Source organism: Zea mays, chromosome 1 (assembly GCF_902167145.1).
Source record: "Zea mays cultivar B73 chromosome 1, Zm-B73-REFERENCE-NAM-5.0, whole genome shotgun sequence".
Taxonomy (NCBI): Eukaryota; Viridiplantae; Streptophyta; class Magnoliopsida; order Poales; family Poaceae; genus Zea; species Zea mays.
The window spans coordinates 225,912,281-225,925,002 of record NC_050096.1 but is presented as its reverse complement, the minus strand read 5'-3'; the positions used below and the strand labels follow the sequence as shown (position 1 = coordinate 225,925,002).

The 12,722-nt window shown below is 44.3% G+C and overlaps 1 protein-coding gene across 6 annotated transcripts; it reads left to right on the top strand.

Moving 5' to 3' along the window:
- Window positions 1-210: 210 nt before the first annotated feature.
- LOC541870 (chloroplast RNA splicing 1) lies at window positions 211-12,410 on the top strand. Of its 6 annotated transcripts, none has more exons than XM_008650007.4 (9): window positions 237-1,049; window positions 9,277-9,394; window positions 9,482-9,778; window positions 10,036-10,166; window positions 10,772-11,119; window positions 11,220-11,376; window positions 11,483-11,775; window positions 12,005-12,068; window positions 12,144-12,410. In XM_008650007.4, exons 1-9 carry the CDS (start codon window positions 345-347, stop codon window positions 12,215-12,217), a joined length of 2,187 nt encoding a protein of 728 aa, XP_008648229.1. In that variant the 5' UTR covers window positions 237-344; the 3' UTR covers window positions 12,218-12,410.
- Window positions 12,411-12,722: the final 312 nt, after the last annotated feature.

The following is a 12,722-nucleotide window of genomic DNA, read 5'->3' as shown; positions in this document are numbered from 1 at the left end:
AAGACGAGTGGTCAAAGTTTTAAACTCTGACCACTCGTCTTGTTCAAAACAAATGAGTTATTATTTATTATATTGTGATTTATTTTATTATTTAAGGTAGTTTGTGCTTGATTTAAAATTTTATATTTTTGAATAAATATTTTAAATAAGATAAGTGGTCAAAATTTAAAAAAAATCAATAATGCCATATATTAGCTGAACTAAAGATCCAATCCGATGCTTGGGGGTTCTGCCTGACCAGTGACCACCACGGCACCACTCATCCTAGATTCCTAGCCGCACGCGCTGGGCACACGGTCGTTGTGAACGGATGAGTGAGGCGGAGTGAGCAACGGGACCCCCACATGGCGCCACCGCCGCTGCCCCTCTTCTCCCCGTCCCTAAAGGCCCCGCCGCCGCCGCCATGGCTCCACGGGTCCTCTACCCAAAGCCGCGACTCCGCACCCCCGGTGCCTCCACTCCCCGCCGAGGCAACTCCTTCCAAGTTCCGCATCGACAGCCCCAAACCGGCACCGGCAAGGAAAAACACCAAAACAGCAGCCAAGCCCCTCACTGCCGGAGTCCCCGGGGGCCGCACCCACCGAGCGGTCCTCGGCATCATCCGGCGCGTCCGCTCCCTCGAGCTCTCCGATGCTCCGAGTCCGAATTCCGTCCACACCAGCAACAGCGGTGCCGCCGCCGCCGCATTCCACCTTACGATCGAGCTGTCCCCGCCGCGGGAACCAGGCCAATATGTGGTTGAGAAGGAGAAGTCACGGGCTGTTCCGTGGGCGGCTGCTAGGGACGAGGGCCTCAAGGTTGCGCTGCGGCGGGAGAAGAAGCCGCGGGAGCCGACGCGCGCGGAGACCGAGCTGGAGACCCACGAGCTGCATCGCCTGCGGCGGTTGGCGCGTGGGATAGGCAGGTGGGCGCGGGCCAAGAAGGCCGGAGTCACCGACGAGGTAGTCAAGGAGGTGCGAAGGGAATGGGCCAGTGGTGAGGAGCTCGCCGCCGTGCGCATAGTCGAGCCACTCCGCCGGTCCATGGATCGCGCCAGGGAAATTCTTGAGGTGAGTAACACCATGAGGCTATTCTTGCTAGTTTCTAGAGTCCTTAGGATGTCACCGGATCCCTGTTTGACCATTCATTACTTGATAAGTGTGGGTGTTTGTTTCAGATTCTGACCGTATCGGCTTTTGTCGGCAAAAGGCTTCGCTTCTGGCTTCTGTAATGAGGCCACAACTAGGATAGGATTAGGGTTTGCGACTTTAATCAGGACGCAACTTGGCTAGAGAGGATAGACTCGGGCTCGACCTCCTTGACCGAGCTAGAGAACACACCCAACATTCTCCCTTTTTCTTTATTTTCTTGTTTTTTAACTTTCTATGTTTCACCCTTGGACAAATTTACACACCAAGACCAATGCGTTTCAATGATCAATTATGTGCCAATAAACTTATTGACTATAACATGCAGATGCTCCCCTGCCTCAGAATGGAGTAACGTTCTATATGTTTGTTTCTATAGCCGCTTCATTTAGAATCATAGACTTTCCTTTAATCCTATGTCGACTATGTGCTATCCAAACACACTGGGTAGAAGGCCTTTGGTGAGCGAATTTGCTAGCATCTGATGGGTTTTGCTATGCTAAAAAATGGTTTGATCCTGAATTTTCTTCTTAAGAACATCACTTAATGTCAACAAACATGACAACACCACTTGACTTGTTCTAGGAGTAGAATACCGTTGTTGGAGTAGAATACTGCTGGCTCATTATCGCAATACATTCTGGGTGGTCTTTCTATTCTACCAATCACTCTTAATCAGGTATAAATTTCATTACTCACATCGCTTGCCCAGTTGCCTCATATGATGCCACAAACTCAGCGTGCATTCCATAGTTTTTAAGGTGGTAAGGCGACATAAGGCACCCAACCCCCCTTTTTTAGCTTTTAGGCAGTAAAGTGTAACACAAGGTGACGCCTTAATTATATAATAAAATACAAAATTAGTATATTACTTAGACCAAATAGTGTAGAATTTGTTGATAACTTTCTACAAATTTCCACAGCTTTCCTTTGTCCGTCACCTTCCCTATTCCTTATTATGTTAAAATTGAAAAAGAAAAGGAAAAAGAGAGATGGAGAGCGTCCAGCCCATCCAGCCCACTTAAAGCACAACAAAGCCACCAGCCCACCACATCTATACCCTAATCATCCTGTTCTCGTGCTTTCGTGCATAGTCGCAGTGCCGCACATAGCCGCCGCCTAGGAAGACGCGCGCCTGCGCGCCGCAGAGGGAGGGCGCCGCTGTGGAAGGGAGTACCGGCGGGTGGAGTAGGAGGGTCGCACAACTGCGCGACAACAGAAGCGAGATGTCACCGCCCTCGACAGGAAAGCCGCCACCCCACAGTCCGCGCCTCCATCTGAACCCCCTCTCCAACCCTACCCAAGGCCAAGGCGTCCACTATCCAACGCCTTATGGATGCCTTGTGCCCCAAAGGCGACACTCTAGCCTAAGGCGGATGCCTTGCGCTGGCGAGTAAGGCTACTGCGACGCCTTGCCCTGCAACCTCGCCTTACCGCTTTAGCGACTCTTTAGCATCGTTTTAGGGACGCCTTAATAACTATGGTGCATTGTCAGCGATACAACAAATGTGTGTTTACAACTCTTGTAAGAAACAACCCCGCAACAGTGTGAAGATATATCTAGAAGTGGACTTCAACGTACCAACACATCTTGCATAGTTAGCATCTGAATACCTGACTTTCTCAAGCGAACTAGATCTTTTATATGTAAGCATGAGACCTTTTGTGCTTGGTCTAGATCAAAGACACAAGAAATAAGGAGGTGATCAATAGAATCCTTTTTCTAATTGCGAAAAGGCACTTCTCCATATGATCAAGACCTCTTTTTTCTAGCCGATATTTGTTGTCCAAAACCTTAGAGCTACTAGCAACATAAAGTAGCGGAATTGGGGACGTTTCCTTGTTCTGGCCTCAATTGAAGTCAAGATTAGGGTTAGGATTCTCAACCCAACTAATCCAGCCTCTCTGAGTTCGATCGTTCTTCTATATTCTTATGGACTAGAGTCAAGATAGGACCTCAAAACGACTCCAATACCATCGCTAGTTTCTAGAGTCCTTAGGATGTCACTGAGGCCCCACTTGATCGTCCATTTCTTGGTAGGATACATGTTTATCTAGATCTATTAACTCAGAGAGAGGAGAGAGGGGATAGATCGGGGCTGATACCTTTGGGGCTGAGAATCTAGGTAGCACTAGTCATTGTTGTAGGGTATGTTGTGGGATCTGACGTCTAAGTGCCCTCTTGCTCCTCCTAGCGCAGTAGGGATCTGTGTAGGGGCGTCGGTGGTCGGTGCAGTGGGTGCACTTGGGTCAACCGGCGCCATGATCAAGGCAATTCTGGTCACTAGGGATCTAAAGGTGATTGGGGCCTTAGGTAATGTGGCGAGTAGGGTTCGCGAAGGCAGGAAGCGTTGGCTTCCATGCGGTGCCCTGTCCCTTGTTTATGTAGTGCCTGTGACCAGGGGTCACAATCAGAATAAGGGTTTGTGCCCCTGATCAGGACGCAGATTAGTTAGAGAGGATATATTCAGGCTCGGTCTCCTTGATCGAGCCAGAGAACATACCCAACAATTCTCATTCAATGTATTTTGTTCCTTGGATGTTTGATCCCCTGAGAGTTATATTCTCTCGGCAATGATGATTTTGGCCTTAGCACTTAAAGATTTGAATTTGACCTTCAATTAAAGCAATGCAGCTAGTAGGTTGTATTTTTTAACTTTTGATGGAATCATTTGGTTTTTTTGGCAAATTGATTTTGATGCAAATGAACATTGGCAGTGCAAGAGTGTAAGGCTATTTCCAGCAGTTCTCCTATCTCATTTCCTATCTTACATCATATTTTAAACTCCACTCTACAAACAGTGCAATCTACAGTGCAAAACAGTATTTTGCACGACCATATGCACGATCTGTTGAACACAGCCTAATCATGGTCATTCTTGCAGTCCTGTCAGTTGGCACCATCTAAAGCTTCAAATTTCAAATACAGGTTAGGTAGTAAGATCGTGTCCAGCAGTTCACCCATATGAACACCCAAAACAACGTTTTGCACTGTAGACTGCACTATCGTAGAGTGGAGTTTGAATATGAGTATATGGATGAGTAAGCTGCTGGAGATAGCCTAATAGTACTAGTACTAAGGAAATGGTGTGTGGAAGGTGTCTACAACTGATGCAAAGGAGAATATGTGTTATGGTCGCTAGATCGGTGAGGGATTGGAGAGGAGTATCGATGGGCAGGAACGTCGGCCGGGGGCCTCTGCCCATGACCAAGCAAGAGGAGGGTTTCTCCCTTCTAATTCTTGCCTACTTTATTTCTCATCCATTGATTACATAAATAGGCCGGCTGGTCGCCCCTGTCTAGCTAGAGATCCTTATCTCCTTAAAACTCTCCTACAAACTCTCAACAGACTAACCGATAACCTTCGTAGATAATCTCAACTAATCTCCTAAATAATCTCAATTAATCTTCTAATCTGATCTCTAACTATCCTTATCTAATCCCCCTTGGAGGGCCCATGACTGCTGTTGCCGTAGCCCCTCCGTGGGCCTCCTTAGGCCCTGACACACACCCCTCCTGGACAAGCAGCTCATCCTCGAGCTGCAGCATGACGGGTGCTCAAAGACCGAGTCTACTTGACCCAAAACTAGACACCTAGAAGACAAGCCTTTTACATCTCGACTCATCTTATTATTCCGAACCTGATTTTTTTTTACCCAAGAAGATAAGGCGGACACCCTCCGCGCATTGGACATGCACGTGTGCAGCCACCTAGATCCCATGGATGCCATCTGGACGAAAGGGGAGCACATGAACGGATACCTGGAATAGGTCGCAACAATAACCAGCGGAGGCGCCCTCGTGGCGGCCGGTAGCGGAATGTGGTGGCGCTAAACAGTGCGTCCTTGCCGATGACAAGGGGAGTGCCTTCCCTACTGCCGCTACCGTAGAGTTGAAGTTCGTTGCCTGCGGGACACGTACCATGCTCGCACTTGGAGATAGCGGCCCGGTGCCGCTGTTGATGGTCGGCCTACAGGGCGAGGTCGCGCCCACGTGTGCCGAGGTCAACCGTCACCAAGGCTGCCTCGAGCATCTGCCAGCGCATCTCTCGCACTCTCCGTCGTGCAAGGAAGCCTCGAGCAGCAGCCTGTATGGTGTATGCCCACAACCGCCGACGTCTGGAGCCGTGCGGACAACGCCAGCTGCTGCTGCTCATGTTGCACTGTTGCGTTGATTTGCAGCAGCCCCTGCTGAACCATCCGGAGCGAGGTTTGCATCTTTGCGAGATCAGCCCTTATGTTGGTCCACAAGTCTCCCATCGATGGAGCTGGTGATTGTTGAGCCGTGGATGCCCCTAGTGGCGTCGCCCATGGGGACGGAGATGCCGCCAACGAAGATGACGTGACGAAATTTGGCGTTTGTCCCTGGAGATGGGCACGCTGGCGTCCAGGATGTGGTGAAAAAATTGGCAGGCGATGCTGCCCATGGAGATAGGGATGCCGGTTGCCAGGATGGCGTGACGAAGGCGGCATGCGACGCAACCCATGGAGATGGGGACGCCGATTGCCAGGACGGCGTGACGAAGGTGACATGCGGCGCAGTCCATGGAGATGGGGACGCCGGTTGCCAGGACGATGCCACGAAATTGGCAGCAGAAGCCATGGGATCGGATCGAAACCCAAGCTAGCCGATACCAGATGTTATGGTCGCTAGATCGGTGAGGGATTGGATAGGGGTATCGATGGACAGGAACGTCGGCCGGGAGCCTCTGCCCACGGTCGAGCAAGAGTAGGGTTTCTCCCTTCTAATTGTTGACTACTTTATTTCTCATCCATTGATTACATAAATAGGCCGGCTGGCCGCCACTGTCTAGCTAGAGATCCTTATCTCAAAACTCTCCTAAAAACTCTCAACAAACTAACTGATAACCTTTCTAGATAATCTCAACTAATCTCCTAAATAATCTCAATTAATCTTCTAATCTTACTAGCTGAATGCCCGTGCGTTGCAACGGGAATATATAATACCAGTATACTACGATAACTTATATACAAAATGTGTGTTATATTGTTATGAGAAAATGTTTCATAATCAATTTGTGATCCTAGCCATACATAAATTTTGTTATTTTAATCTAGTTATTTCACCACTACATTGCAATCATCAGTATCATGCAGACTTCGATATATGCAACGATTTGTATGGTCTCATCATTGGAGAGCACGTTCCACACATGCCGGAAAAATTCCCTCGTACATCGTTAGTCGTCAAACACACACCACCATATGCTCTTGCTTAAACAAAAAGATAAGTGTGTATGTGTTTGCGAAGAGAATTAAAGGCAGGCCGACACAAAAGCTACCCTGACGGTGGCGAGGATGACGAACTGGTCACTATTGTCGATCCTCCTCTGTGTCACCTCCGGCACCAAGATGACGCCACAATCCTCGATATAGTAGTCGTCGAACGCACGCGACATGACGAGTACCGATGACTCTTGGTTGGGCTACCAAACGAAGTGCACCCCGGGCTCATCAGTGAGGTAGTACCCCTGGCCATTGCACCACCGGATGCGCTATTCCACTACATACATCATGTTCGAGGACACTCACACAACGTCAGCAACGTCCATTGTCCCAGCGCACAAGAATTCATGTCCGGTCAGTAGCGACTTACGTGGCAGGTTGGGCTTCAGGTGGACGATGAGCTGGACGGCGTGATGGCGTCGTCGTCGGATGCGGTGTCCAGAACAACCCGAGAGTCGTCAACGTTGGCAACAACCATGAGGCCTCCCTGCTTAACGATGGACAGCGGTGCAGCTGCTCTGGACCGCGTCCAAGCGACGGCTTCGCGGGAGCTTGTCGTACACAGCAGCGCATGCGACCACGTAAGACTGCTTTTAGAGGTCGAACTGACAGTCGCCAAGCTTCTTCTCGTCATCGATGAGCGACGACAACGCGAGTGCCTCCTGCTCATGGAGTTTGTTCGGGGTTTGAAGTAGGAAACATGGATTCATGCTTGGCGTTGGTTTATGAAAATGACTCACAAGTCTGATTCATGGAAAAAAAAATATTACGAAAAAAAAATGTCACACATGCAAAAAAAGAGAATTTAAGTATAATGCATTATTCAAGCAAAAGAAATAGCATGCAAAGCTCTTCTTTAAATAATATTACCTCCATCCAAAAATATAATTCAAGAATCTCGGTGATACTTATCTACTACTACGCATTGTGCAATGGTAGCAAGTGAGCTTGGAGAAAGATGTAGTAGATGTGTTTCCTGTCATAGATGTAGACATAAACACATATAGGTGGGTGCCCGTGCGTTGCAACAGAAACATTTAATATCATGATAACTTATGAATAAATGTGTGTTATACTGTTATGTGAAAATGTTTCGTAATTAATTTGTGATCCTAGCCATACATAAATTTTGTTATTTCAATCTAACTATTTCATCACTACATTGCAACCAACAGTACCGTGCAGACTTCTATACATGATAGCTGAATGCCCGTGCATTGCAACGGGAATATATAATACCAGTATACTACGATAACTTATATACAAAATATCTGTTATACCGTTATGAGAAAATGTTTCATAATCAATTTGTGATTCTGGCCATACATAAATTTTGTTATTTATAATCTATCTGTTTCATCACTACATTGCAACCATCAGTATCATGCAAACTTCGATATATGTCACGATTTGCATGGTCTCATTATTGGAGAGCACGTTTCACACGTACCGGAAGAAATTCCCTCGTACATCGTTAGTCATCGGACACGTACCACCATACGCTTTTGCTTAAACAAAAAGGTAAGTGTGTGTTTGCAAGACTAATGTCAAACATCGTATAACCATAAAGTTAGAATACTATATTAATATATTAAATAAATTAATCCAATAGACATAGATTAACCCAATTAACATAGGATAAATAAATATCTAATTATAAAAGTATGAAACATGATATAATCAATGTTGTTACTGCGTAGTAAATATTCATACGAGACTAACACAACTGGAACGATTCAATTTGGAATTAAAATGGGGAAGTTACGAATTTCCAAAGTTTCTATGTATTTGATATAGGATTAATTAGGAAATCAATTTTATTGTTGTTTTCATGACAAAACAGAGGTATTATGTGATAAAAATAATATTATAGAATTATAGAAATTGGAATGAACTCATTTGGATTTAATATGAAATTTCCATGAATTAAATGGGTTTCTGCAATTATTTTTAAACTAAAAATCAATTTCTAAACTCCTTTTCCCTATTTTTTTATTTCCTGGACTGCGTCCCAAATTCCAGAAAGATCAGGGGCCAAGCTATAAATGTTTTTCTAGACTCAGTGAGCATACAGAGTGGACGGCGGGTTAAACACAAAAGACGTCTTAGTTGAAGTTGTACACAATTTAACATGAGTCATGTTGGTTAGAGGGTGGAAGGCTAGGCATTCTGCTCAATAGATCCAAGGTTCAATCCCTGAGCAGCCACGGTTTGATTTTTTTTCTGCGCGCGGAACGAGAGAGGGCAGAACGGCAGAACGGCAGACTACTATTGCTTACTTAATAAGTAGTAGAGATATCTAACTATCCTTATCTAATCCCCCTTGGAGGGCCCATGGCTTCTGCTGCCGCAGCCTCTCCGTGGGCCTCCTTAGGCCCTGACAATATGTACCTCAACAATTGCGCTACCACTAACTAACGTAGTGTCACGGTGGATTGTGACATTGTGTTGTGTAGTGCACTTGACAGTCATTTCCGTTTGTTAAAAGACACTCGAGATTGAAGGCTCCTCTGCGCTCTGCGGGCTTCCGCCCACCGCGCCTCCGACGTGTGGTCGCGTGTGCCAGATCCGATTGTTCCCTTCGATTCGACGGATAGAGGGTTGCGTCCGTGGGCCGTGGCGCAGACAGAGGTGGCCGCCACAGTGCTTCAACGACCCCCTTCCCTCGTCAGTCACGCCACCCACCCGAGTACCCGACTTCGAATTATGTCAATACTTGCAGGGAAAGATTGTTTTTATACCAACTGTATTTGTTCTTAGGGTTACTGCAGTGGTTAAAATAAATATTAATGTTCTTATTCTGAGCATTTGTTTTGAACTTTTTAAGTTGTATGATTACTCAATTACTAATGTTAAATTCAAAAACTTACAATTTTCATTGATGGATTATTTTTTTTTGTCAGATTAAAACAGGAGGCTTAGTTGTGTGGACAAAAGGAGACATGCATTTTGTCTACAGAGGAAGCAAATATCAGCAAAACGCAAAGCATAGTCACACTTTTCTAACTAATGTTCATAAAGGTTATCTAGTAAAACATAATGTTCATACAACCTTACTTAAGTATGGGAGCATTGGTCCAGTGTTAATCAACAATTATGGTGAAGCAGATGATGCTTTTCAAGAAAATGATCAAAGCATTTGTGGCCAGAAGGATGAAGAACCTGTCAAGGGTACACTATATGAGAGAGAAGTCAATAGACTATTGGACACTTTGGGCCCTCGATTTGTTGATTGGTGGTGGGACACACCATTACCTGTTGATGCTGATCTCCTCCCAGAGTTTGTTCCAGGCTTTAAGACTCCATATAGGCTGTGCCCTCCTGGGGTGAGACCAACACTAGCTGATGAGGAGCTGACATACTTGCGCAAGCTTGCACGCCTTTTGCCAACACATTTTGCCCTTGGTGAGTATGCATTTAGTTACCAGATGCACTTTCTGTTAAGTATACAACGAAATTGTTCCTTGTGTTTGTGATTTTATACGCACATTGAGTGATAAGCATTTCTGTTGTATATATATTCTTTCTGTCTTATATACTTCTTCTATGTGTTCAATACGTGTCATCCACTTCTCTTGTTTATATGGTTACCATCTTATGGTTATATCACACTAACTTTACATTATGAACAAGACAATCGTAATTTTGTGTGTCGTTCATAGGTAGAAACACAAGATTGCAGGGTTTGGCTGCTGCTATACTGAAGCTTTGGGAGAAAAGCCTTATAGCAAAAATTGCAGTGAAAATAGGTATCCAGAATACAAACAATGAACAAATGGCATGGAACCTCAAGGCAAGTACTATTCCTGATGAAGTACCTTCTGACATTTATGTATTTAAGTGCATTGTAGTCAATTCCTTTGACTAGCAAAACCTAAAATGTTGTCTATCATGTCCTTGGTTTATCTTGTGTTACTAAAATTTTAAATTGTTTGGAATATTTCTTTGACTACAAAACCTAAAAGGAGACTTGAAAGGTGGAATATATCCAAAGATCTAGCTTGGAGTATGAACGCATGGAAGGCCTGAACCTTGATTTGGGGCTTCTGTTGGGTTTCAACTTTAGTCTACCCCATCTTGTTTGGGACTAAAAGACTTTGTTGTTATTACTGTTGTTGTACTACATTTTTAAAGTGATTTGCTAATTCCTGTTTTTATTCTAGCATAGGCTAAACTAGTGACATAGAGTATGGTAATGAATTGGGCTAAACATGAATCCTTAGTTTCTTTCTGCAAGTTTACATGGTTATTAATCAGATATCCAGGTCATGGTTTTGAAGCAGCCTCTCCACATTTTACAGGGAAAGGCTTACATCGGTTTATCCCTTACTCAGAGCACTGAGTCTGTCCTTTTGTTATTTGTATTTTCTTGTGTAACACTGAAGCTCCTCAGTGCAGCATCTTACGGGAGGCACTGTTATATTGAGAAACAAGGATTTTATTATTCTATATAGAGGCAAGGATTTTCTTCCTGGTGGAGTTGCTCAAACTGTCATTCAACGAGAAGCTCAGGTACATGATGAACAGGTGAAGGAAGAGGAAGCCCGACTGAAAGCAGTTGACTCACTTCAGATGGTTGGTGAATTATCTGAAGAAAGTTCTTTAGGAACTTTCAGGGAGTACCAGGGTTTCCATGCTAAGTTTGTGCATGAAAATACTGAAAACTCTAACACCATGATTGAACTAGAGGCTGAGAAGTATAGATTGGAAAAGGAACTGAAAGACCATGAGTGGAAGCTTTCCGTTGTATGTATTCATGTGAAGAATCTCATTTTCTAATTTGAAGCCATTGACTTGTAATGTTATTAGTTGCAGTCTAACACTATTGTTGTTTTTTTTTTGGCAGCTCAACAAGAAGATTGAAAGATCTAACCAGGCACTGGCAAAGCTTCACAGTTCTTGGAGCCCTTCAGAGCAGTCTGCTGATAGAGAACACTTGACAGAAGAGGAAAAAATAATGTTCCGCCGGATTGGCCGCAAAATGGATGGGCTTGTTCTCCTAGGTACAGCTATCTATATGTGCTCCTAGTTCTGTAGCAGTGACCTACAATATCCATTTTTTTCTTTCTCTGATCACTGAATCTGCATACCATTTGTTTCCCCATACAGGAAGGCGTGGTATCTTTGATGGTGTAATTGAAGAGATTCATCAGCACTGGAAACATAAAGAGGTTGTGAAAGTAATTACAAAACAGAATCAAACTCGACAGATCATGTACGCCGCGAGTCTGCTCGAGGTTGAGACAGGTGGGATATTAATAGCAGTAGAAAAGCTCACAACCAGCCATGCCATAATACTTTACCGTGGAAAAAACTATCGCCGCCCAGCAAAATCATCATTTAGTAATCTCCTAACAAAAAGAGAAGCGCTCCGAAGATCAATCGAGGTCCAACGACGAGGGGTAAGAATAGGCATATAACATTCATTGTAGTGTTTGGTCCGGAGCCTGTTGAGATAGAGCCGCTCCACTGTCTGAATAGGCATATAACATCACTTGTGAGCCTTACATGATACTGCTCTAAATTGGGAGTAGAGCGGCTCCGTCCCAACGTACTTCGAGCCAAACACTACCTAAAACTTCCATTTTGGTCTCTCGCTGGTGATCTCATGCTCTTCAATCGAATATGCAGTCAATGAAATACTTTGTTCGGGAGAGACAGAAGTCCATTTTGGAATTGAAAAGGAAACTGGTCGGTAATATACATACTTGATACACATTTGTAATTTTTTTTTGCCCTGATGTCATTTGATTTTATTTTATTGCTACAGAGGTATGTGACAAGGCAAATCAGGTATCGAACCCCATGATCATGAAGAGTTTGGATAGCATGGTTAGTAAATGATAGTTAGAATTTGCAATAATGACTGCATCCAATTTTTTTCCTTAATATGGGATAGCCGTGTAAACTGTGAAGCCCAACATGAACAATTCTGAAGTGTACAGATTATATAATAGTGTCTGTTGTACATATGTGACACTTTTGACTTTACCCATATTTCATGAAACAAGAGATTTTTTTTTCTGCTTTGGTATAATTAGCCTATCCGATTAGTGTTTGACATGTATAACAACATTGTGGCTAGTGTTCGAATAAGTGATGCAAACACATATGACTTTTCAATTAGAATATGATTACATCAAGAATTAGTTAAATTATTACCTTTTTGCCTTGGTGATGGAAAATATCACAAGTGATGTCTCGGTGTTTTGTTTTTTGGCGACTATGTAGTGCTAGTCCATGAAAGCCGTGCATGAGTAAATAGGAAATTAGTGTGGCGCGAGACTCTAGAATGTAAAGGTTTTAGACTCCGTATAACTAAACAAAATATAGGAGATATGATTTCGAC